General features: G+C 38.2%; 1 protein-coding gene across 3 annotated transcripts in view; it reads left to right on the top strand.

Moving 5' to 3' along the window:
- Window positions 1–18,674, top strand: part of lace (serine palmitoyltransferase long chain base subunit) — a 234,107-nt gene extending 215,433 nt beyond the window's left edge. For 2 of the 3 annotated variants that reach the window (XM_067153519.2, XM_067153521.2), the window contains exons 11-12: window positions 13,034–13,163; window positions 14,587–18,674. In XM_067153519.2, coding sequence (XP_067009620.2) covers window positions 13,034–13,163; window positions 14,587–14,697 — 241 coding nt within the window. In that variant the 3' untranslated portion in view covers window positions 14,698–18,674. Of the gene's footprint in view, window positions 1–6,727; window positions 7,226–13,033; window positions 13,164–14,586 lie in introns of those variants that run through there. The other variant, XM_067153522.2, reaches the window with a different exon arrangement.
- Window positions 18,675–24,329: the final 5,655 nt, after the last annotated feature.

Genomic DNA, 24,329 nt, shown 5'->3' with positions numbered 1-24,329 from the left:
ACATTGAAAACTGGTGTACAGGCACTTCAAGGTATGGAAAGAATTTTAACAGAGAGAAAGTTTGCATATGTAGTCTATTAATGTGAGGAAGAAATGTTTTATGTGTTTGTTTTTCTCAAATTATGCTAAAAAAAATTACCCTTTGAAGGCTACTATCTTTTACAGTATCAACATTAGAAAAAATTCCTTCTGTTAATATCAAGACAATATAGGTGTTAACAACCCATGAAATTCTTATGGAATTTGAAACCAAATTGGTTCAGCTGGAACATTTTAAATACCTGAAAATGTATATATGAAAAACAAAAACAAAAAAACAAAAAAAAACATTTTAGTAAGTAAAACATGGTTGAAGGCTAACCTATTACTTAAAATGCTTCAGACTTGTAGGTAGTACCTTCCTTCTTCCTAGCAGCAGCCTCGGCAGATAACTTCGCAGCTTTGAGTAACTTCCTGACAATTTTTTCTTTTCCAGTACTGGACTGCTGGCTTTTTTAGATACGTCGACCATCACGACGTTTACTTATCACCCTTGAAGTTGATGGTGTAATTTCACCACTGCTTTCCTGCTTCAGTTCCTGGGTGGCACAGCATTCCATATTAAATTTTGCAATTGCATTACAAACCCCTAATTACAGCCTCTTCAGAGAGATGAATGTTTCTTTAGGGCACTGTCTCCAAATAACAGAGTGCAGACTTTCATTTGAGTTTTGTGTGCCACCTCTGACACAGCAAGCAAATAGTTCATCTGATGCCAATCTCTCACATAAAGGGACTATTGCTTCCACAAGCTTTGGGGAAAACTGAATTTTCATGTCCTTATGACTCCTGGGTGTTTCTCCCTTAGAAGTGCTTCTGTTATAGAAACACCAGAATTTTAGGCCAGTTCGGCAATTGTAATGCCTTTTCTTGAAGTCTGTAGAGGAATAGTGATGAAGTGGGACAAATATGGCTTTCTTCATTGTGTTGACGTCAGAGAGGTTGTCAGTTACTGCTTTTCTGTAAAACCTGCTCAATTTTTTTGTCTCAACTTTCAAAGACCCAGGACCATGACCTCCTAACTTGTCTTTCTGAATTTTTAGTAGCCCAGCTGTCATCCTCTTGGCTACATGATTAACAAATTCTTCTTTGACTACCTGAATATCAGGTCCATAAATTTGGACATTATTCAAATGAACATGGGTCTTAGCATTCCCATATGAGAGAACTGTTGTGTAGCGCATTTTGCATTTTTCAATCGACCTCCTCCACAAAAGATCAGCTGCAGCTACCTCCATTGAGCCAGAAGAGCCTTCATAATTCTTGCTACAATCACCACTGTTCCTGTGAGCTACTTGTACAAAATCATACTCTGGTGTTCCAGATGGTGTTACACGTAGCACAATACTTTGATAAGACCTGGTAGTCTAAAACAAGACCTGTCAAAATATCAATCACTGTCCCAATGCCATACAGACTTGTATGACCTCTCTTGTGCCAAGTAGCATCATAAGACACTGCAATATCAATTATGTCTTGGCCAACTAAAGAGGGATCAACAGTTTCATGTGCTTTGCGGGCAACATTCAGATACTGTTCAAGCAAAGAATTCTGAAAATTTATTGTTTCTTCTCCTAAGATATTTACATGCCTTATAAAGGATTTCACATCTATTCCTTGCATCCCCATTGTCTGACAGAATCTTTCTATACCCCTATGGCCAACTCCTATAGAAAGGAAGGAATCTACAATTCTGTTATTCACTTGGAAAGGAGGTCGCTCTGTTTTATCCCTTGACATTCTAGGACTACTGTAACTTTGGCTTACAGTTTGATTGCAGTGTTTACATATTACTAAAATTTTGGTGGTAAAACCCTGACAGTGTGTTAAATTAGCCTCAAGAGATACCTGATCACAAAGTGGGCATTTTAAATTCTTTATCACCTGATTCTGTGTGTCAGAGTGAACCACAGTATAAGTATTATTAATATTGACAGATGCAGGTGGTTGGGTGATGGTGGTTAGGCCAAATTTTTTCTCACTTCTGGAGTGAAGAGGGGAGGTAAAGAGATTATGGGAAGAGCTTGAAGAAGGAAGTTTAGATGAACTTGTGGTATCATTGTGAGGAAAATCCAGAGTTGATGACTGAGTAGACTGAATAGAACTTTGTTTGGGAAGTATCACATAGGCCTACCGGTATCTCTTGATTGGCATCAGACTTCAGGGACATTTTCTTCTTGGCTAAACCTTCACGAGCAGCATATGTACGAGACCTTTTTTTGTTATTCCTTCCCTTAGGAGGACACCACCGACAATTCACACCATTCGTCATGAACCCACAATCACACAGATGCACTTTTCTATTGAACTACTTTATTTGCTGTTCTGAACTTTTAGGAAATACCGACAATGTGTTTGTAAACAACTACAAGGAAATGGTCATGTAGGCTAATCATAAGGCCTACTTCACCTTCTAATACATTATTTGAGACTAAAGTAAAGTAAACTAATAATAAGTTATATAAAAAAATAAAACTTAACACAGAAGAAACATGTGCCTTCGAATTTATTAGTGTCATTGGTATTTCTATAGTTACCGTAGTAATGATACCTCATCAGCTCACTAGATAGCAGCCCAATGCAGCTCTGGAGGCAATTTGAAGATATAACATCAAAAATATTGCACAAAAAAAGGGGGCATTGGTGAGAGCGGTATCTGTTGTGTAGAAGCTAGTGAATGGGGGCGTTTCCCCAGCACTCAACTGGACATTTAAATGTCACGCTAGTACTTTAAAAATGACGGAACCCAAAAAAATAGCACCGCCAAATGATCCGCAGCAGTCCAGCGTACAATAATATGCACAAATTTAAAAATCAATAATTTTTACTTTTTTCGCCAAAAACTCAGTCCCAGCCTCCCTTAAGAAGTTGTCTTTTTTTCTCTCTGGAACCGATTAATTTTCTTTCAAGACCAGCGTAAATATGCCCTCATTTTAGCAAGCGCCTTCGTGGTCAGCAGCCACACACATTGTACGCTAACCTGTATTTCACAACTAGACACAATTTCGTACTTTGTGGTATTAAGTATCGTATACCCTTCTGCTGATTCCCGAGTACTGGCCTTCACAACTAACTGAATGAATTCATGCAGTAGAACTTTCACTTTTGTTGAATACAAGAAATGTATTTTCCTCAACCTCACTACTTTGTTTCCTGCTAGGAAAGTGTAAAAGACATTTACGAAGAATGAGGTGGCATTATTGGCTTAAACTTAGCTCTGTTTTATACAGTATGGCCAACGCCATTAAAGTTGGAGGAAGTACTGTACCTTCAGTTAGGTTTTAGAGTTCAGTTGTGCTCTTCGTAATAAAATATTCACTGTTTGCAAACAGTCGTGTAACAGGTAATTTATATATTTCAGTATTTGTAGTTCAAGACCCCAGCATAGTTTCCAGAGAAGGTACTGAGTCACTGTTTTGGTCATCATCCTTTGTACTTTCGACATATAATATTACCCCTCTTTTACACTTTTCAAGGGATTCAAGGAATACTGGTGTAAAAGCACGTTCACGCGCGCGCGCGCGTGTGTGTGTGTGACTAGGCAATCTGTAATTCTAAAGTTTCAGTCTAGATTTTATTATTTACCATATATAATGTCCACCCTCTGACAAAGTCTCATGTCTACAGCTTGTTCTGTATTGCTAACATACAAAACTAATCATTCAATATAAAAATTGATTTGTCATGAACAATCACAACTTCTTTGAGCTCTCCTAATTTTTTGACAATTTGCAGATTTGTTAGTTTGCTAGAGGGGGGACGATATTTAAAAATGCTCTGGAAAAGGGCATAAACATTACACAAATACATATCATTAATTTACAGAGTTTTAAAATCTTAACCCTACCAGGAAGTACCCGGGGCATTTAAACCTCCAGCCCAGCCATTTGTAAAAGTCCTTGCCTGCTAGTCCTGCCTTCAGCACTGTGGAACAAAAATATTTACTACTCATATATTACGCTTTGAAATAATGTGAAAATTAGAACATGCCTGGGGAAGGGATGCTAGTATGATTTTAAGGTGTCATATCTGGTGTCACATGTTCCAGGGTGAAGAGGGACACCACACTTCCTGCAGTACCATCTTGTGTCACATACTTTTTTCTTCTTGAGACAAACTCCACATCTTCTTGTCGGGTAAGGGTCAGTTTTCAGTCGTGGAAACTTGAGCAGAATATATTCATTCACTTTTCCATCCAGAGGTGATGGTGGATCTTTAGCTGGTGCTCTTCATGGGAGGGGACTGGTGAATGGAATGCGGTGCGGTGGATGCTAGTTATGACGTCGGAGAGAGCTGGAGAACCTGTTCTGACTTGAGTCTGGGCTGAGACTGGGACAGTGGCAGGAGGATTATGACCTCCAAGATAGTATCTGGAAACTGTCTATGAAGTGTAGATAGGTAGTTTTTGTGTGGGGTATTGGACTTCTGGAAGAGACGGAAAGAATTGAAGAGGGTGCATTGTAGTAAATAGAAAAAAACTTTTTTGGCTATTTACAAGTTTTTCTCATGAAGGGAGATAGAGCAAGGTATTGGTCAGCTGTGTCTGTTCCTTGCATGTGCTGATTGTAATCTGCAATCGATAATACTGGCTTCAGTGTTTTTCTGCCGAACTTTGAAGTGACTTCGACCATTTCAGCAGAAGCATGGATGTAATCATGATTATTTTGTTGTCCATCCAAGAGACGAGAAGAATTTCCCCATCACGTCTGAATATCATTTCCCCTCTTTTCAAAGATTTTTGTTGTTCTTTAAGGTCCTTTGGTACTCCCCTGTTTTGCCTGATTATCCCACAAACGGTGGTATTCTGTTCACGTAAGGTTTTTGCAAGAGCAACACTGTTGCCACCTGGGCGACTGCCCTAAATGCAGATCAGTATTGATTGATTGTTGTTGTTGTTGTAATAATTATCCATGTAAACAGAATACCCTAGGCCTAAATATGGACTGAGAAGTTCAAAGGACAGTACTATTTAAAGCCATTCCACTTGCATCATATATAAGCAATTTGCAAATATACCCAGTTTTTTATTCACATACCATCCTAACCATAATGCCATAGTTAGTTATTTTAGATGGATTGTAATCGAAAACGTAACCAGCCTCTCCAAGCAAGCATGCCCTCATCTAAAGCGATCTTTCGGTCGGGATTGTACAGCGCTGAAAACTAATCCAAAAGTTTTTCTAATATTGGCCTGATTTTATAGAGCCTGTGTGCACTGTTTACTTAGTTACTGCTATCGCTAAAATGTAAAAACATCATGATACTATCGAATCTGTTCCTGGACATTGTCTTGGAAAATACAGGCATTGAAAACACAGGATCTTCGGTCCAGTACATTTTTAGATCTGGCTTCTGTATAATTCCATTACCTAACATCAAACCGATAAACTGTTTCATTTCAATCATTGACACAGGTTTCCAAGTTTAGTGAACAGATGCAGCGCACTACTGATGAACCTGCTGTGCATATAAATTAATCCGCTCACAAACATATGCCAAAAAAATGTCATCGGTCCAGTACATTTTTTAGATCTGCTTGGTCCAGTACATTTTTAGATCTGGCTTCTGTATAATTCCGTTACCTAACATCAAATCGATAAACTGTTTCATTTCAATCATTGACACAGGTTTCCAAGTTTAGTGAATGGATGCAGCGCACTACTGATAAACCTGTTGTGCATATAAATTAGTCTGCTCACAAACATACGCAAAAAAAATATAATTGATAAATATATTTACAAAAGACATATCTTCACTGTTTGGAACCTGTACATTTAGGCCTACATTTCCTAAAAACTCGGGTAATGGGGAGAATAGCTCGGAGAGGTGTCAGATAGAACAACACTGTCTGGTATTTCAATATTATCTCGCACTGTTGTTTCGTCCTCATCACTTTCACTATCTAAATCTGGGATGAGTTCATCACCGTAATCATCATTATAAATCATTTCAACAGTCTCTTCAACAGGTATAAACTTACTGCTCGCAATACTGTGTCTTGCTAGTGACACTAACACAACAACACTGGAGGCAAGAGCGTGGGCTTGGAATGTGCCGGGAAAAAAATTTTTACTGGGTGATTCTAGGCGGAAATTACTGTTTTCACATTATGCTTACGAAGGTCAGAACGTTCATCTAACCACCATCTATGAAAGAACAAAGTAACTATGATCCGTAGCGCATTTTTTAACTTGAAATTTTTGCAAAAGTTCTTATATGGGAGAATACACTGGCGAAATGCTATCCGCCTTAAGGCACCTTCGGGAGTCAATGTGTTAATCTTATTACAGTACTTACCTCAAGTAAAGGTCCAATGCAAATATTCTGCTCATCCAGTGACCACAAGAAGGGTACCAGTCGGTAGTTAAAAATATTGTGTAATACAGTAAATTATTTTAATCTTATTTTTGCTAGTTGTTTTTTAAAAATCCTTTTTAGAATGGCTATAGAATTATATAACACGCAGTAAATTTTCTTTCTCTGGAACATTTTAATTGCTACTATTGAACCTATTTACAAGATTAACAGACTAATTCGAGATGGTAAACTAAACAATCGCTGCTTCCTATTGAAATAGTCCAGAATCGACGATCTCTGTTTACACTTCTTATTTTTAATGTCCTCTTATTTGTTGTTCAAGCTCATAAACGTTATAAAAATTATTTTCACTCCCTCTCTCTCTCTACAGATGGCAGATATCTGCTTAGTGTCCTCTGCTGCACTTGCCTCAGCACTGGTAGGCATCGCTTCACTGTGCTCATCTTCTTCATTGTCACTGGTGAGAGACTTGGCTGCTGTTTATTCCGCAACCAACTCCTCCACACTTCTTTCCTCTGCAGTTATCACAGAATCATCCAGCCGAAGGAAGTCCTCAGTAGTGCAGTTTGACTGAACATTCTCCGTACAGTTGTTGTTGTTGTTGTTGCGAGAGTTGGGATGATTAATGAAGAATCGTGCTTTTAAGAAACAATTTAAGATTGTTGTTCGCTTCACAACTTTCCAAGACTTTCAATATTAAGTTAAAAGAATGTATATAAAGGTTCCACCTTTCAATACTATTAAAACAAGAAATGTATTCTATTTAATTAAAATTGGTACCGGTTTCGACCAGTATTCATGATCATCAGCCGATTACAAATAAGTGTAAAACAATGCATAGATAAAATAAAATGTAAAGTTTAAATAATTGTTCGGTTTCTGTTAGTGAAGCACCCCATGTAATTTACATGACGTAGAGGTGCTAACTATTATGGACTGCTCGTAATTATGGATTTTGCCTCATATTAAGGAGAAATTATGGAAAAGCCAATTATTACAAAAGAATTCTACAAAGAATGGAATGTGTCAGTGATGCTTTTTTCCATGCACACTAGTTGACCAGCATACGTATTCAAACACACTTCCGTTTGCTAAAGAAACTGGGAACGTATTCCTGAGTTTCAGGACACTAACTGTTCATTTCTGTTATGAGTGTGCTTAGAAACTGGCAAGCTCACTCACGCCAATTTCAAGAACAAAGTCCCTGATGAACACAGGCGTGTTAGTGTCAAGAGTTGATGGCTGATGGCTTGCTGTGAGCAGGGCTGTAGTTGGCATACGCGGGTATACACCATATGCCTTCTGCTTAACTTAATTCAGTAGAGTATACCTTCTGATTTTTTTGCGCATACTTTCTGCTTTGCTTTATTGATCTGATTTAATTTCACTATTCATCGACTGAGTTTCAGCATTCCTACTTAAGCATTACCTCATTATAATCATGAATGTTGTAACATGTATCAGATTTTTCTCGCCATCTGTTGAATGTGTGAACTGATGTTTGTTTTTGGGCGTGTTCCATCGAAATATCTAACATTAGTATATTGATCAGTTTTTTGTTGCTCTGGGTCAATGTATCATCCGTACATCAAAATGTGAATTACTTCATGAGTTTGCATCCCTGTCCTCTGGAGTCTTCTGTGTTTAGTAACAGTTCCTTTGAGACTGAAAACAAACAATACGCTGTTTAGCAACAAGATGATATGGATCATCAGTTGAAAACGGGTAGTTTGAGTAAAAAAAAAAGTCTGAAAACGAAGATAGTGGTACTGAAGAGTGAGTAGTCAGAAGAAGAGCAGTACATCAGTTTGGAAATTCAGTAGCACCCTAGTGTAGGCACTCCAGTACATAACACACAACTTTGCGAAGAAATATATATGAATTGTGCCTTAAAATTCTTTTAGAAGAGAGATTTGTTCATTACCAATGCCAGGGACCCACCGAGTCCGCCCAAAAAGACATCCTTACTTTTATAACACAACAAAAGTTTTCACGCGTCATCGACCATTAGCTGGCCATCTACGAGCACGGCCATTGGCCGACATGACGCAATTCCCATAATTCCTAACTCGCTGCTTTCATTACCAACCCGCACAGAATAAAAACCCATCAAGAAACACGCCAAGAAAAATATGTAATTTAGTAGCTGTAACCTATCTTTCCAAATCCAGGCCAAGCTCTGTCATGAGAACAGTGGCCCCCTTTTGGGGGGGCCACACACCTTTCGAGAGGCTCTTAACTATCGCCCGCGCGGCAAGGAAAAAGTAATTTAGTGGTTGTAACCTATAACATATTTCGCAACAACAGTCCGTTGGACATTTCCTTAACAGTTGGCAACAGTTCGCAGATCACTGGCAGAACGTAAAGGGCACTTCTATCGGCAATCCCGTGAACTAAAAATAAGAGCATCACCGGCCGCCGAGCTTCCGTGTACAGCAAGCGGAGTGCCTACACTAGGGCTATGCCGGAAATTGTCTCTACTTTGGAGGTATTTTGGAGTGTCTTAGATGAAAGGTGCTGTCATAGAAGATAACTACATAAACAAAATACCTGTAGTTATGTTTTCAAGCTGTTTTCTGTATTTAGGTTTAAATGCATGCATTATATTATTGTTCCATCTTAAAGTGTCTTCTGTTTCTGTGTATCACGTTTGTTTTATATTACACTAAATCAGTTGCTTATGAAGTGCCAACTACTAATTTTAGGGACAGTGGCGGTCTGAAAATCGGGATTAGTAATGACCTAACTTTAGAGTATTCCGTGTAAAAATTTTGGGACTACAGCCTTGGCTGTAAGCAGTGCAGTTAGTTTTCCTTGATTGTTCTTCTTGTAGTGGCTGTGTACGATGGAATTACTGATAACCCACTTCCCAGTTTGGCACTTTATGACAAGTTCTAGCTTGTTTGACTTGATACAGTTGTCTCAAGTTCTTTATGCCATTGCAAGGGTTCGTGCAAAATATGTTTCTAGATGATAATTCCAGAGTATGATGAACATGCTTGAGTGTCACTCTTATGTACCATATCCCACTAAATTTAATGCAGGGAAAACAGGAATATCCCAGGGAAAATACAGGGAAAACGGTGGAAACCCTGTGTATAATGCCTCGCCCTGTTTCTACATTTCATTCTTGGCCATCCTCTTGTCTTCACTGCCCAGTTTGCATTTTTCTTGGTTTACGCTGTTAGCACCCATTCCACATTTATACAGTCATACCACACAAGTCTATGTAAAGTCGTAGGCCTGGTTTCTTGAACTCTTGTGTTAAATTTTGCTTAACAAATATTAACAATTGTTATTAATTTGAAACTTCTGTTAAAAGTACCCACATTTCCAACATTTGTTACGAAACAATTCTGAAAAACAACAAGTTTCCATGAGATTTCTGAATGCATTTGGCAGTGAGTCTGTTTTGTTTCTTTACATAAAGCGCTCCTAGCAGTATATTGGAATAGTATTTTGTCATACGTTGCTGATATGTTATGGTTAGCAAACACTGCTAAAACGTAAACATGTCAAGTAAGAGGTAACACACGAGACAAATGTTATAGATTTAATTTGAAAGTATGTGAGAGTGTGCTTGAAAAATGAAAACGCACTGTTTTATCACAGCATTCAGTATGTTCTTATATGAGTGCAATCTAAGGCTCCTACATCACCGGGAAAATGTGATAATGTGTTGAATGATTTTCGGGCAGTTTTCTTACTGTGGGGAAAATAATGCAATGCCTTGTGAATAATGCAGAATTCTACACACTCCTGTCTTACACTCGTGATTAGTCGCCTACAATTACATGAAAAGAGTCTGAAGCATAATATCTAAGAATTGTAAGCAACTGCTGCACTGGACACACTGATAAGTTCCAATTTGTGGAAAATTCCAACTTATTTTCAATTTCTTTTAGTGCCTTCTTCATAGTGGCTTTGGTAATTAGGTACTTTGTCGAAAACCTACCTTCTGACAACTCTTCTTTTATTCTTAGTACGGGTCGTCCTTTGCCTTCTTCAGTTTATAAATAGTCTTCAAACAGCAGTAAATCTTCTAACTTGTGTGTTCTATATGCTACCTTTAACAGCTGTTACGAGGTTTAACACAGGGCTGCTAACATGTTAATTTAACACAAATATTAACAAATTGTTAGAGTTAACAATTTTTGATGAGGCAGCCATTTTGTTAAATTATAATAGGAAGTGTCTTTAACAGCACTTTTTAGACTTAACACATTGCAGACCGGTCCCGAGAAAACTTGTTTGCCTGGCCGAGCGTTGCGGACTGGTCCCGAGTTATCTCATGTTAGCAGCAGACCCAGCAGACTGAAGTTTAGTGCTATCCTTTGAGATATACTGGAACTATTTGGAGGTCAAGGGTGTTAGAACTCTGTTATGTATGGTTCTACACAATCGATAGTTGCATTTATTTTCTATTATTCTTCATATCATAGATTTTCTCTGCATTTCCTGACAACGCAGCGCTCAGGGATCGCACGTGTTTAGACAAGAATTAAATTATTCGCGAATTATGTGCTGATACAAGCTTTGAATATCCAAGTTGTGCTGAATATTTAGAGTTCGATGACGAAACATCTTCTTAAACATATCAGATGTAAGGCTTTTCAGGCGTTTGCTCTATTAACCAGCGTTTCGTCTTAGGTCTGACACTAGACTCGTCAGAGTGGGATGTGTCAGACCCTACCCATTCACGTTGGGTGTATGCAGGTGAACTTATCAGAAGCCTTATATGAGGCACAGTCTGATAACTGCATACGGGAGATAATATCTCCACAATGGAATTATTGCCCGCCTAGCAATTCCAAATGGAAAATTCTAAATTCCCATAGAGGGAATTAGATATTTTTCACCAATAGAGCATGTCAAAAACATATCAGATGTAAGGCTTATGTTTCAAGTGATGACGAGGATATAGCCTTATCTTCAAGGTGTGGAACTCGCGTAACGCAAAACGAGTCTGTTAATTGTGTTACGGGTGTAAATATTCTAAATATTGTAAATGTAGTGTTTTCTGACAACTGGGTTATGGACAACAGTGAACCTAGGCTAGAGAATTTTGAAGGTGCTCCTGGTATAAAGGTGTGGCCTAATGAATCTGAAAATGTAGGACAAGTAACAGGACTTATGTTTGGTGAGGAATTTTTTCAGTATGTAGCTGAGCAGACAAACTTATACTATGAGCAGAATTCCCATTCTTATAACGAATCCCCTAAAACACTAAAGGGAACGAATGTCACTAGCAGGGAAATTAAAAATATATTGCTCCGTGTATATTGATAGGGTAGGTGAAGAAATCATGTCAGAAAGATTACTGGCCAACCGAAACCCTAATAGAAAACCCCATATTTCCGAAAACTATGAGCCGAAATAGATTTCTACAAATACTTACCAACCTGCATTTCAACAACTATTCAGGAAGGCCACCAGAAAAAAACACAGTAGTCCTTCAAAAGCTAGTGAAGTTCTGACAGTTTATTTGAATGCATGCACTCCAGTTTGGAGGTAGGTAAAAAGTGGCCGGGAACAGGGCAGTGCTTGGGGTGAAGGGCACCCGGTCTGCAATGTGTTAACATTGTTGAAGAAACTGGGCCTTGCATTTTAAAATTGTCATGTCTATCGAACCAGGGCTCTGACAGGTTTTCTCGTCTGTCTTGTCTGTTTGCTAACTCTCACAGCCAATCTTCAAAAGGTAGTTTGTAGTAAGTTTGGAAGGTGACTTTTTCTGGTTCTATATTAAGTTCCAGTCAGAACATAGATCTATCAGCCATTGTTGTAATCGGGTTGAGCATGCAGAATTCTGGGCCAATAATTTATTTCCATCTAGAGGGATTTTTAACATATGTATATTTCTTATTGGTGAAATGTCTAGCTCTTTAGGCATTCTCCTGATTGTTGTATATGGTCCTCTACTCTTCTTCCTTATCTTATGCTGGAACACTTTCGTAGAGAATTCCACTATATCACTATCAGTTGCCAAGTTCAGTTTATAATCGGACATTATACTGTAGTACAGTATTAAAAAATAGGCAGCTAGGAAGTGAGATCAGAACATATATAAGGAAGAACATGATACTCGTAGGCCAGTGTGGGCAGTGGAAGCAACAGATTGGAGTGACAAGAACAAACACATAATTTCACAAAGGCAGGAATCAAGTCTACATCTTCACACACTGCTGTCTTCAGTATTGTTCATATATTTGTTGTCCTTTACCTCCTCTGTCTTTTTTTCTTTGCCTCTCCTTTTTCTTGTTTTAATTAAACTTTCTCCTCATTTTACACATCCCACACGTGAAAGAAAATGTCCCTGTTACAGTCTCCTCGGTGAGTATGGTATTTTGTGATCTTAACCTGTTCATACTGAAGCATTCAGTCAAAGTTGATCCTTGTACAAGAAAAATAGTCTTTAAGGCCTCCTGACTATTCCTGATGGAGTCTTCTGTAGTATAAAAATTGCAAAGCTTGGCTTTCGATTGAACTGAAACTTAGCTTCCTGTAAAACTACTGTACTAGCTTTCAGAAAATGTACAGTACATGTGGTCCAACCTCCATTTCTATTATGAATATCTTTTCTAACTATGTTCAAATTATGTACTTTTTCATAATATTGAAATTATGTGTTTTCTCTTTGTTTTTCTGATTTGTTGAAGCATTTTCCTCTTTTTTTCAGAGCTGTTGTTCGGACTCTAGTGACGAGGAAAATAGCTACTGTTGGTGTTGGTTTTCCTGCAACACCTCTTATGGAAGGACGTATTCGATTCTGTCTCTCAGCTTCACATACGAAAGAGCAGCTTGATATGGTACGTTTCTTTATTTAAGACAAAACTTTAGAAGGGACACTTATGAGGGAACTATTGGGTTGCACCAGGCTGGTTGCTGAGAAGAGGAGGAGGGGGAGGGGGGAGGGGAGAGAGAGAACACACAATAGAACAAATGACAGGTCCTTATGGGATGGGAAGAGGGAACAGCAGAAAGAGGAGACAAGAACAAATGTAAAAGGACAATCTCCACCTCTTTACAAACTGCTGTCTTTAAACAGATTGACTTGCTCTTCATCAGTCCCTGTTCATCAGTTTCACACGGAAAAATGAGTAATCTGTTGAAGCGGTTTTAAATGGACATGGTGTATCGAAGGTATTGGTTGCAGTAAAACTTGGTAGGCTGATCATTGAAGATGTCGGAATATTACTAGGTGGCTGCTGCTGTTATATAGGCTGTCCACAGCATGACAAAATGAGTGATTCTAAATAGGCATCTGGCAGTTCCCTCATTTGCACTAATAAAAGATCACATTAATAGCGTGTACGTGTATATACAGCTGACTATTTAAAAGATGACTATGTAATATTTTAGTTGGCTAGAGTTTCGTTGATCCAATGAAGGCCATAATGTGCTATATATATAAAAACAGTACAGACGTATTAAAATCCTGATTAATTTTCTACTGCGTGAATTATTCTTCGTTTTCGTTTGGTGAAGAAAATTTCAAGCTTTAATGTTCAACTTACGTTTATTGTTTTAGATATACCAGCAATTCTTAACTGGGGCTAATAGCTTAACACTTGTATGTGATGTGGATTGCCATAATGGGGTATATATATGATTTCTCACACTTCTAAGCTTTTAACATTCAAAGACCAAACATTACTGCCTAGTGGCCATGGGTACGTATTGCAAGGCGCAAGTATACTTGAACGACCGTAGGTCGGTAATGTCTTTGAGGTTGAGCCAGAGGTATTCCTGAAGCCTGTGGTAATGTGATGGGAAGGGCCCATGTAAAATAAACGGTGGTTGATACACGTGGATGTTGACAGGGTGGAAGGAATACCTTTGGTTGTAGGGCTGTTTTGTCATATGTTAAAAAAAAAAAAAAAAACAAGGCATCATTGGTATATGTGTTTGACTGTACAGTTGAAGGTCTGCCGTAAAACTACCTCTGTCCCTACCTCTGTATCCATTTATACAGGTGAAATGTTATTTGTTGTCTAATGGCAACAGTATGCAGTAGAGGGTTAAAAGTGTTATATGTAATTTAAAAGTAGAACTATTGGTATATTTCTACAAAGGTTATTATATTTCTATTTAGGATATGTGTTCGTTGATCATTCACCCAAATATGTATCATTGAAATTTGTCTCGTCCAGCTCAAAACAGTTTCCTTGCTTGTTACAAAATACTAGAATATAAATTCTACTTAACTTTCTTTCTTTCCTTGTTTTACAGGCCTTGAATGTTATAGATGAAATATCGGATACTTTAGGACTCAGGTATTCACGACAACCTAGACCTAAGGGTCCAATCATATATGGTGCAGAAGATGAACTCGACGAGTGATAGTAATGGTATAGATTATAGTGTATTTGATGTATAGGTCTGAGTTAAGTTGGGAGTTGTGTGTACAAAGAAGAGGAGAAGAATGAAGAGGAGACAGTGGAACATCACATCGCTCCTGGTGATGAGCATCCTGCCTTACAAGTGAATTGAGTTTGTTTTAGTTTAAAACGTGGAGATTCCATATAAAACAAAAATTGTTGTAAGAGGATTTTGGTCTGCTTTATGAAGTGTTAGCACAATGCTTATAACGTCGACGTTCCATTTCCTATTGCATTCTACAACTGTGATACATATCATAAGTCAAAAGAACCATTCATACAGATATATGTAGAAGTTTTTACAATAAATGTTGTATTTTGTTTTGTTAAGTCTGGTTGGCTCTGTTATTCAGTGATGAATATTTTATGGCTGCTACTGCTTAAAATTAATCATTCCCCCCCGTTCTGGATTATTTGTTTGAATGATCACTAGGTCTGCTGTTGACTAGGTTATTCAGTTCTGGAAGCACAAGTCTGTAAGCTATACTAGATTTTTTCTGAGCCATTTTATTTCAATCAGTGAGCAACCATAAGAACAGAGCATTCTAAGAATACAAAGACATTTTTATACCCTCTCCTGAAGGTGAAAACTGTAAGAATTCAAAATACACTGCATTAGAGACTGTAGAAGAAAATGAAGTCCTGAAGTGTGTGCAATGATTAAGAGGGTTTTTTTTTTTTTACAGTTCAGTGCTATGAATTGGCTGCTGTGTGCCCAGTTCTGTGTCATAGTACTGTGTTTAATGAAAGTTACCAATGTATGATTCCAACAAGACTTTGTTTCATTTCTATACATTATCTGGAGTTCATTATATCTGTTGCTATTGAATTTCTTCCATTTACAAAGTATTGTTTATGCTTGTTTTAAATATAATTTATTGCATAAATTACTGCATCTTACCTGTTTTGTAAAGGGTAATTGTAAAGCCTGCTGACTGCATGTTTGTTGAGTTCATTTATAATTTCATAGGAAAACTTTATGTAAAAATCCTAATTTTGTTCATTTTTTTAGTACAGTTACTAGTATTACTGATCGATCTGAGACTTTATTGGAGAATAGTTGTATGTAGTATCTATAAACCATATGCACAAAAAAGAAAAGGTGATGAGGTTCTGTTTGAATGCAATTTATTCCATGAAATAATCACCTTATTTTTGTGGCTGTCGATAAAAGATTAGAGATGTAGGAAGTTACAGATGCTTGATAGTATCAGTATAAAACAAAAACACACTGCTGATGTTCATTTTGAAATAAATTATCTTTCTTAATACCAAGCAGTACTTCGTTGCAACCCTACTGAAGTGATTGTCTGCGACATTTCTTTGGCTGGAAATATCGTAATTAAGAGATCATTTGACTTAAGATGTGATAAGACTTGCAAACAGGAGCAACTATAAACAAGAAAATTGTAGTCACCTCTTTCCAGTTATAAAATTGGCTAATACACTGATGAGCAGTTGAATTAGAGAAAACAACCCTTTTGGAGAAATTGCCTTTTAGTTGGCCTGGCGAGTGTAATAGTATAGTGTGACACACGACTGTGATGTTGCCAGACCTCATACTGGCAGTGCGAGTAACAATTAACTCAGGCAGGCTAAGAGCGAGATCTCGGCACATTTGGTGGTGGCCATATTGTCAGCTGCTGATGTGTGGGTCATTCAGTCTCTGAAGTCGTGAAAGCACTGGGCTTTCCACTGGCCACCGTGAATGCTTGGATTTGGGAAAAACCACTGCCATCAGAGTCAACTCCCGTGGTGTACTAGGTGTTGATATAAGGGTTTTTTGTCGGTTAGCTCGGATGGTAAGAGCACATAGATGGGTCACAGTGCGACAGATTGCCCACAAATCCAATGCTGGGGTACAGAAGCCGCCATCTCACTAGAGGACATCTCCTCACTGCATGTCATAAGACACGAAGACTGACATAGGCAAAGGAACATCGCCTTTTAACTCTCAAAGCATGGTAAAAGATCACCTGGACAGATTAATCGGGATACCAATTTGTACACGCTGACAATAGGGTACGAGTGTGTAGCCAAGCGCATGAGGCAATGCTAGCGGGGTGCAGTTCAGGCTGGTGGTAGTGGTATCCTTGTGTGGAAACTGTTAACGTGAGATGGTGTGGTCCCTGATACATCTGCCAATGTACCTCACGTGGTGAATAAAACAGAAACCCTGTCGGATCACATCCACCTTTTTTTTTTCCTTCAGCACCTTGCAAAAGATCTAAATCTACAGCAAGCTAATTGCTCCCGTTGTAGCCAACTGCTTCGATTGACGCTCCATGGGCCTGGGGATGCTTGCGTAACCCCATAGGTCATCTGGCCTCGAACTTATTGAGGACATCTGGAATGCTGTCGAGAGAGACGTGCATGCCATGAAAATTTTTCTGACATATATACATTATGGGAGGTTTGTGCATTGATCAAGATGACTTCCCAATACTTCTGCTGTTTTGTCGAGCCTGAACCACCCTTATCTCTGGCATCATCAGGGGGAAATGTGGTTCTACATGCTACTAGCTATGTACCTCTAATATGATTGCTCATTAGTGTATATTCCTCCGTAGTATTGTTTCGTGTGTAATCTTTGTGTTCTCCTGCGCCTTTAGGCAATGTTGTGTTTGACATTGATTTGTGAAAATTGTCAAATAGATGGTAGGCAGAGGAGAGACACTTGGCCAACCCACTTGATGTTACCAGTATCGCATTGAATGTTTGAAAGTCTTGAATGAAACGTAAATAAAGCATTGTTGTAGAGGAACATGGCGCTTTCACTGTTTACTGATGCTGGCATTGTTTTATTTAATGCCTAGGTATACTTTAAATTTGTTGGATGCTCTAGTACCAGCAACATTTTGACAGTTTCAAAATACGTCTTATTCATGGATTTTGTAAATCATTTTACCCTCTTTCTGTAACTGTGATCTTTTTGGTAAGTATGAAACGAATGCCAGGGATACTTTGTATAGCTTCTCATCATTAATTCAGTGGAAGCTTTAATAAAATTCACTGGTTGGCGCTAAAAGCAAAACTATGGATTTCAGACAAAATTTAATGTTAGTCCATTTGAAACCTTGTAAAATTAATGTGTTATGACATAAAAATATATTGTATATGAATTGTTTCTTTGTTTGTTTGTTTGTTTGTTTGTTTGTTTGTTTGTTTGTTTGTTTGTTTGTTTGTTTGTTTGTTTGTTTGTTCAGTCCTCAGCCCAAAGGTTGGTTGGATCCTCAACAGCTTTACCTTTAGCTGTCATAGATGGCCTAGGCATCACTGAAGAGGCGTATTAGGGAAATGTGGAGTGAGGTAGTAAGCCGTTGCTTTCATCACGGAGCCAGAAGTTCCTATTACATATCACTTCACTAAGCCCACTGAAATGCATGCACCAACTGTCCTTATGAGCAACATTTTCACACCATTTATAGCAGGGACTGGCTGCATAAGGAATGGCATTACTAGCATCGCTCATACCTGTCACTTTTATGTTGTCAAACCCAAGGATAAGACTAAGATAGACAGATCAATAAAAGTAACAAAATTGCCTAGTCCTTACCAGAAAATATACTGGACTGTAAACTGTAGGTCTTGTTAACCAAGGCTTCTTATATTAATTAGCCCACCTGAAAAGTTTCAGCACAGTATTTGAGAAACACTATTGATTGTGACAATCACAACAATGCACCAAGATGAGTTCGGATATGTTGAAACCTGGAGCAGCTGTGAGTTTGCATCCAGGAGAAAAGGGGTTCGAACTCCACTATCGGCAGCCCTGAAGATGGTTTTCCGTGGTTTCCTATTTTCACACCAGACATATATATTATATTGTAAATGAAGGCCATGGCCGCTTTCTTCCAATTTCTACGCCTTTCCTATTCCATCGTCGCCTAAGACCTGTGTCGGTATGACGTAAAACAAATAGCCCAAAAAAAAAAGAAACCTGGAGCTGTGCACCGTTTTATGGTAGTCCATTTGTCCACTTGTTTGAACACGTTTGTTTTGCCTCAGTGTGTCAATGGAGTAACTCCTAGCATGTCTTCTAAGCATATCCTAGACATGCTCTGCTGGGTTTAGGTCAGGATGACAAGTAGGCACACCATGCGCTCATTTCCTTCATTCAGGTCCCTGTGTACATAGACGGCAATGTGTGGGCAATTGTTTTCATGCATCAGGATAAAGATCTCGCTGATGACAGATGCAAAAGGCACCACGTGATTCATTAAAATCTTGATGTATTGGTGGACTGTCAGACTGTCATTCTCGAACACAAACTCTGTTCGCTCACCAATGGTAATCTCAGCCCAGACCATGACAGATTCTCCACTGAATGGTGTCTTTGTAGAGAAAGTGCTGGAGGAATAACATTCCCTGGGCCTTCTCCAAACACTCTCCATTCCATCTGGTGCCCTCAAACAGAATCTGGATTCAGCTGCAAAAAGCACCAAGCTCCACTTTTCCACAGTCCAGTTTGGATGGGTGTCGGCAAATTGCATCCGAGAGACGGGGTGTGCATGTGTAAGCAGAAGGCCTGTGGTGGACTTTTTGGACTAATTCTGCTTCATACAAGCTCCTTTGTACTATCCTTTTGCTGATGTTTGTGCTTTCTACTTACTACGGATTATTTTCGGCCTCCACAGCTGTTTTATGTTGATCATGGAGGTCTTGTATTACGCGAGAGCAGTTGTCACACTCAGTAGTGCTTCTCCTACGACCAAAACCGGGCCTCCTCTCTGTACCTTTTAACAGTTCTTTACATGTTAGAACAAGATGTGCTTATAACGTTTGCCACATAGTGTATACTGTCCCCTTTCCTCTGCTAATGATATGGCCCTTGCTGCATTTTCAGAAGATAAGAGCCATTGTATCTGATTTAGAAGTGAGATTAATTATTGCTGACAAGCCATAATGATCATAAAAATACAGTGCTTGAGAATTCATGCAATAAATCTGTAGTTAACAGTTGTTTGTATTTGATGTGGCCCAAAAGCAGGAAACGGTAATATTGCTGTTGCAAATTTTATGATCAGTGATATTTCTGATTTATTGCACAGAAACTTTTTAACCTAAGATATATTTCCTTATTATTGTAATGTCATGATAGATTTATGTAAGGTTTAAAACAGACCGACATTAAATTTTGTCTGAAATATGTTTTTTGCTGGTAAGTGTATTCATGCCCAATTTAGAGGGGCAATAGGAGAAACAAGAATGGATGGTCTTATTTGTTTAATGAGTATGGGCATTGAATGACTTGTTAGCTGGGAGAAGGTTATATGTGATAGAATAAAATCATTCTGTTGGTATTTAAGAGTGCTTGAATGAAAGAACCTGTTGTACTCACTGGCTCATCATAGAATATTTTTCTGGCCAGAATTCAAACACTGTGGGTTTTTTTTGTGCGCAAGGTTATAGGGGGATTACAGAAATAAGGTTAGTATATTTAATAACTTCGTAATGATATTTTTAAATACAGTACAAATTTCACATATACTCCTGGGTGTGGGACCTTCATATCTTCATTTATGTACATGACTTGATTTGACACTTTTGTTCCTTTCCAATACTTACTTAACATTTGTTTTCCTTTTTTAAATTTAAAGTAATTACATTTACGGCAATGAGGAAGGAATTTACATCAAAGTGAACAAGTTTAAGATTACTGTGAATAAACCAGATTTTAGATGGCTGACTGTACGGGGATGTTGAGTGGTTTTGTGGAATAAATTGTTTTTAACATGATCTTATGTGACCTTTGCTTTCCTGCTTTGAAAAGTGACAAATTCTTTTTCATGAGAGGTAAAATATTCGTGGGCTACAACAGTATACATGCAATAGCCTACTATGTGAAACAAAAATGTGTGAGTAATAAGTGAGTTCATGAAGATCACAAACAGATCCTAAAATACTTAGAAGAATGGAACAGAACCTTGTCATGAGTTACTCTAGAATCTTACCGTACTTCACCGCATAATCGTCGCATCCTTTATTTTCAATACAAAATGGGATTTTAAAATTTCATTGTATAATCGCCATGTGTTCAAATTTTGTTTCTCAAGCCACTTAAAAGGTAAACGGAACTGCAATGTAGTTTGCATATGAAAGCGCAGTTTAAATACGTGCATGGTGTATGGGGAGTTTAGCAACACAAGCACATTTGCGAGATGTCGGCACAACTTTTGTCGAATACGTTGCCATCAACAATGTGGAGACTGTCAGAGAACCAGGATCCCGCCATGTTGATCAGCTGTGATCACGTGACGTAAAACAAAGCTGCCGCTCCAGCTGACGAATGCACGTATAGAATAGTTTCTGTTTTTTAACTTGCCTTTAAATTTTGCATGTTACGCACCTCCTTTTCACTCACAGAAACTTTTCTTTCCTCAGCTCTGTCTCCATACTTTTCCGCGAAGACAATTTCGTTTAGCTTGAAGACTGCAGAATAGTTTCTCCAATTACCCATGATCACAAATACTTCAATGTATTACTATGTAAATTACTGCTGATAACTGTTCAGTATTATTGTATTAAAAAACAAAATATTTCTACAAACACGCCAAAAAACAGAAAACTGAAAATTCACACACGTCTATAGCACAGTAATCAATTCACTCACACACACATACATGCATCTGTACATTACACACGCACATGCATCTGTACATTCCAGATCAGTTGATACTTCTGCAAGAGTACTGTACCTGACAAACACGAAACAGGAGAAACATACATCATATTCCCAGGACATGTGAGGCTCATTTGTGGTGAAGTACAAGAGTTGTAAGCAGGGATGTACCTACTCGTAAATTTCCCAATACCTGAATATTCGATTATGCATTATAGCAGACCACAAGAATGTGGCCCATGGCGGCTGATTATACAACGTTAATGAAAAAAGGAAACATTAATTTCAATGTTACCACTGACAAGAACGAATATAAACTTTAAAAAAAAATTAGATTCTCAGCAACTCATTTTGTCGCCGTTTACCTGCATGTTCTGATACCAGTGTACCCCTGGTTACTAGGCTTTGAAAGCCGTACTAGTAGACGAGTGTGTGCGGTGCTGGTATTTCCCAGTGACGTTGCCAACAAGTGATAACTTACAGCCTTATGCATTTCAAATGAAAACTCATATCACTGGTGAATAAATTTATATTGTCTCGCGACCTGTTGTCAAACTACAAATCGTGCTACTTTTCTTTGGACTTTTTCCCAGTTCTCAAATAAAGCAATCATGATGAGAGTACCATACATTGGAACCATACTCTAATTATCATGCGTCGTATGTATACTGGCATTATTTATTTATTCATTTATTTATATGTTTGATTTGGACTATTATAATTATTTCTATGTATATACAGGAGTGTTATGTGCACCTTACTCTAGTATCAAATACAATATAGTTAAAAATTATTTTTTTGAGTAATATAAATATTGGTATTAAAAATTCTTCGCGTAATAGTCGTACCTTAAAATTTTTTTTTCAAAAATGTTGGTATAAATAGTGGGACGATAATGCAGTGATATACGGTACTCTTGTGTTGTTGAGCAAACTTGTCAAACAATGGCATACAACTCAAATTGAGTACAAATATGGATTTTTGAAAGATGCATTAAAACTGGAACACGTCAGTATCTTGTAACGATGGGCGTATTTGCCACATGTACTAACAAGCTTATTTGCAACATCCAAGGAAGATATTTTGTATACAAAATTCTCTATTACATTGACTTTATAGATAAAGACACTAGTACTTTGTCATTCTGTCAGTAGGGCTAATAGTATTAATTAGCGTGGTGGCCTTAGGTCACAGGGGTGCCGAGTTTGATTCCCGGCAGGGTTGGGAATTTTAACCATCATTGGTTAATTTCGCTGGCACGGGGGCTGGGTGTGTCTTCATCGTTTCATCCTCATCACGACGCTCAGGTCGCCTATGGGTGTCAAATCAAAAGACCTGCACCTGGTGAGTCGAACATGTCCTCGGACACTCCCGGCACTAACAGCCATACGCCATTTTTCATTGTCAATCATTTTGGCATTTTGACTTGTCCCACGTAAGCTTATTGTCATTTATACCTAATGAGGAATTAACTGTATTGAAGAGTTATAAATATTCTAATACGTAATGGCAATTGAACTTCATGCTGAACCTTCATCAGCTGGCTGTTAGGTATCAGTTTGTAAATCTTACCCTGAGAAATGAATTGCGACATTTGCACAAATTATTGCTTTTTTCAGACTCCCAAAGTTACATTGCCCCACATTCCTTACCAGTCAGTAAATTCAATTTGAAATTTCTAAATAGGGTTAGGAAGGCTATGCTGCTGCTATTATTATTATTATTATTATTATTATTATTACAGTAAAACCTTTCTTCAGTGGAATCTTAAGGGGGCTGGGAAAAATTTCTTGAGATGACCGTTTCTGCTTTAGAATCAACATTAATGTGCATTTAGGACAGTCGCCCTCTGGTGGCAGATTCCCTGTGATGTTTTCCTAGCCTTTTCTAAAATGATTGTAAAGAATTTGGAAACTTATTGAATATCTGCCTTGGTAAATTACCAATCGCAAACTCCCCTACCTATAAACAAATATTTGCTCCAATTTGTTCTCTTGAATTTCAACTTTATCTTCATATTGTGATCTTTTTAAAAGTAGAATACACCACTCAGACTTACTCATCTACTAACGTCATTCCACGCCATCTTCCCTCTGACAGTTTGGAATGTACTAGTTATGATAAAGATGTTGATTCCCATAGGAACCTGAAATATTTGTTCCGAATGAACTGGGGTGAAACGCTGGCAACCAGGAATGAGTTAGCTGGAAAATTTATAATGTCCAAAAACAGACCAACTATATTGGTATATACCACTTAGGGCCGGTTCAACCATCTGCTGGTAAAGTGGCTGGCAGCGTATGGGAGGTTAAGTACCTGGGGCTGTGAATCAGCTGGTACTTTTGCTTGTGTGCAACCACCTCCACGCAAGCGCTAGGTAGGTACCCAGAGCTAGACACCGATATACAGGGTTGGCTAGACCGATTTTCAGCGACTTCTCGCTTTCGAGGGAGGTGCTATCTATCGTTAGATGCATGAAGTTCATTTCGATTGTCTTATTTTCCTGTGCTTGCATCTGCTGATTGTCACCAAACAGCCTAATAAAAGGGAAGTCTTATGAGTTATGGAGAACGATTTTTGTCAAGCTTTCGTGATTTTAATCTATGAGCTTCAAAATCAACACCTAATTGGGATTAAAATGTCAAGATTACATTTTCTTACGCCAGTTATAACCCGTCATGTAAGGCAGCGTTTTGGAAAGTATTCTCGTAGTAATTGGTCAAGTCACTAGCTCCGTAATAGAAGGTACACAGGTTCTCTCCGTCTTTCTAATTTGCATTAAAGCTTTTATTTTCATTCCCTGCCATTGTTCTTAACTCTTTTACAGGCTTTCATATGCGTATATACACGCACATCTTCCTTACAGACTTATTGCCTTTGAGCATTCTATCTGCAGGCTTCTGAGAATTCATCAAGTATCTCCATGATCCTCTATTTGCAACTAGCTCTGTGACCTTGTTTAGTTCCACGTG

Source organism: Anabrus simplex, chromosome 9 (assembly GCF_040414725.1).
Source record: "Anabrus simplex isolate iqAnaSimp1 chromosome 9, ASM4041472v1, whole genome shotgun sequence".
Classification (NCBI taxonomy): domain Eukaryota; kingdom Metazoa; phylum Arthropoda; class Insecta; order Orthoptera; family Tettigoniidae; genus Anabrus; species Anabrus simplex.
The sequence above is the reverse complement of the archived record's forward strand: the minus strand, read 5'-3'. Positions and strand labels throughout refer to the sequence as shown.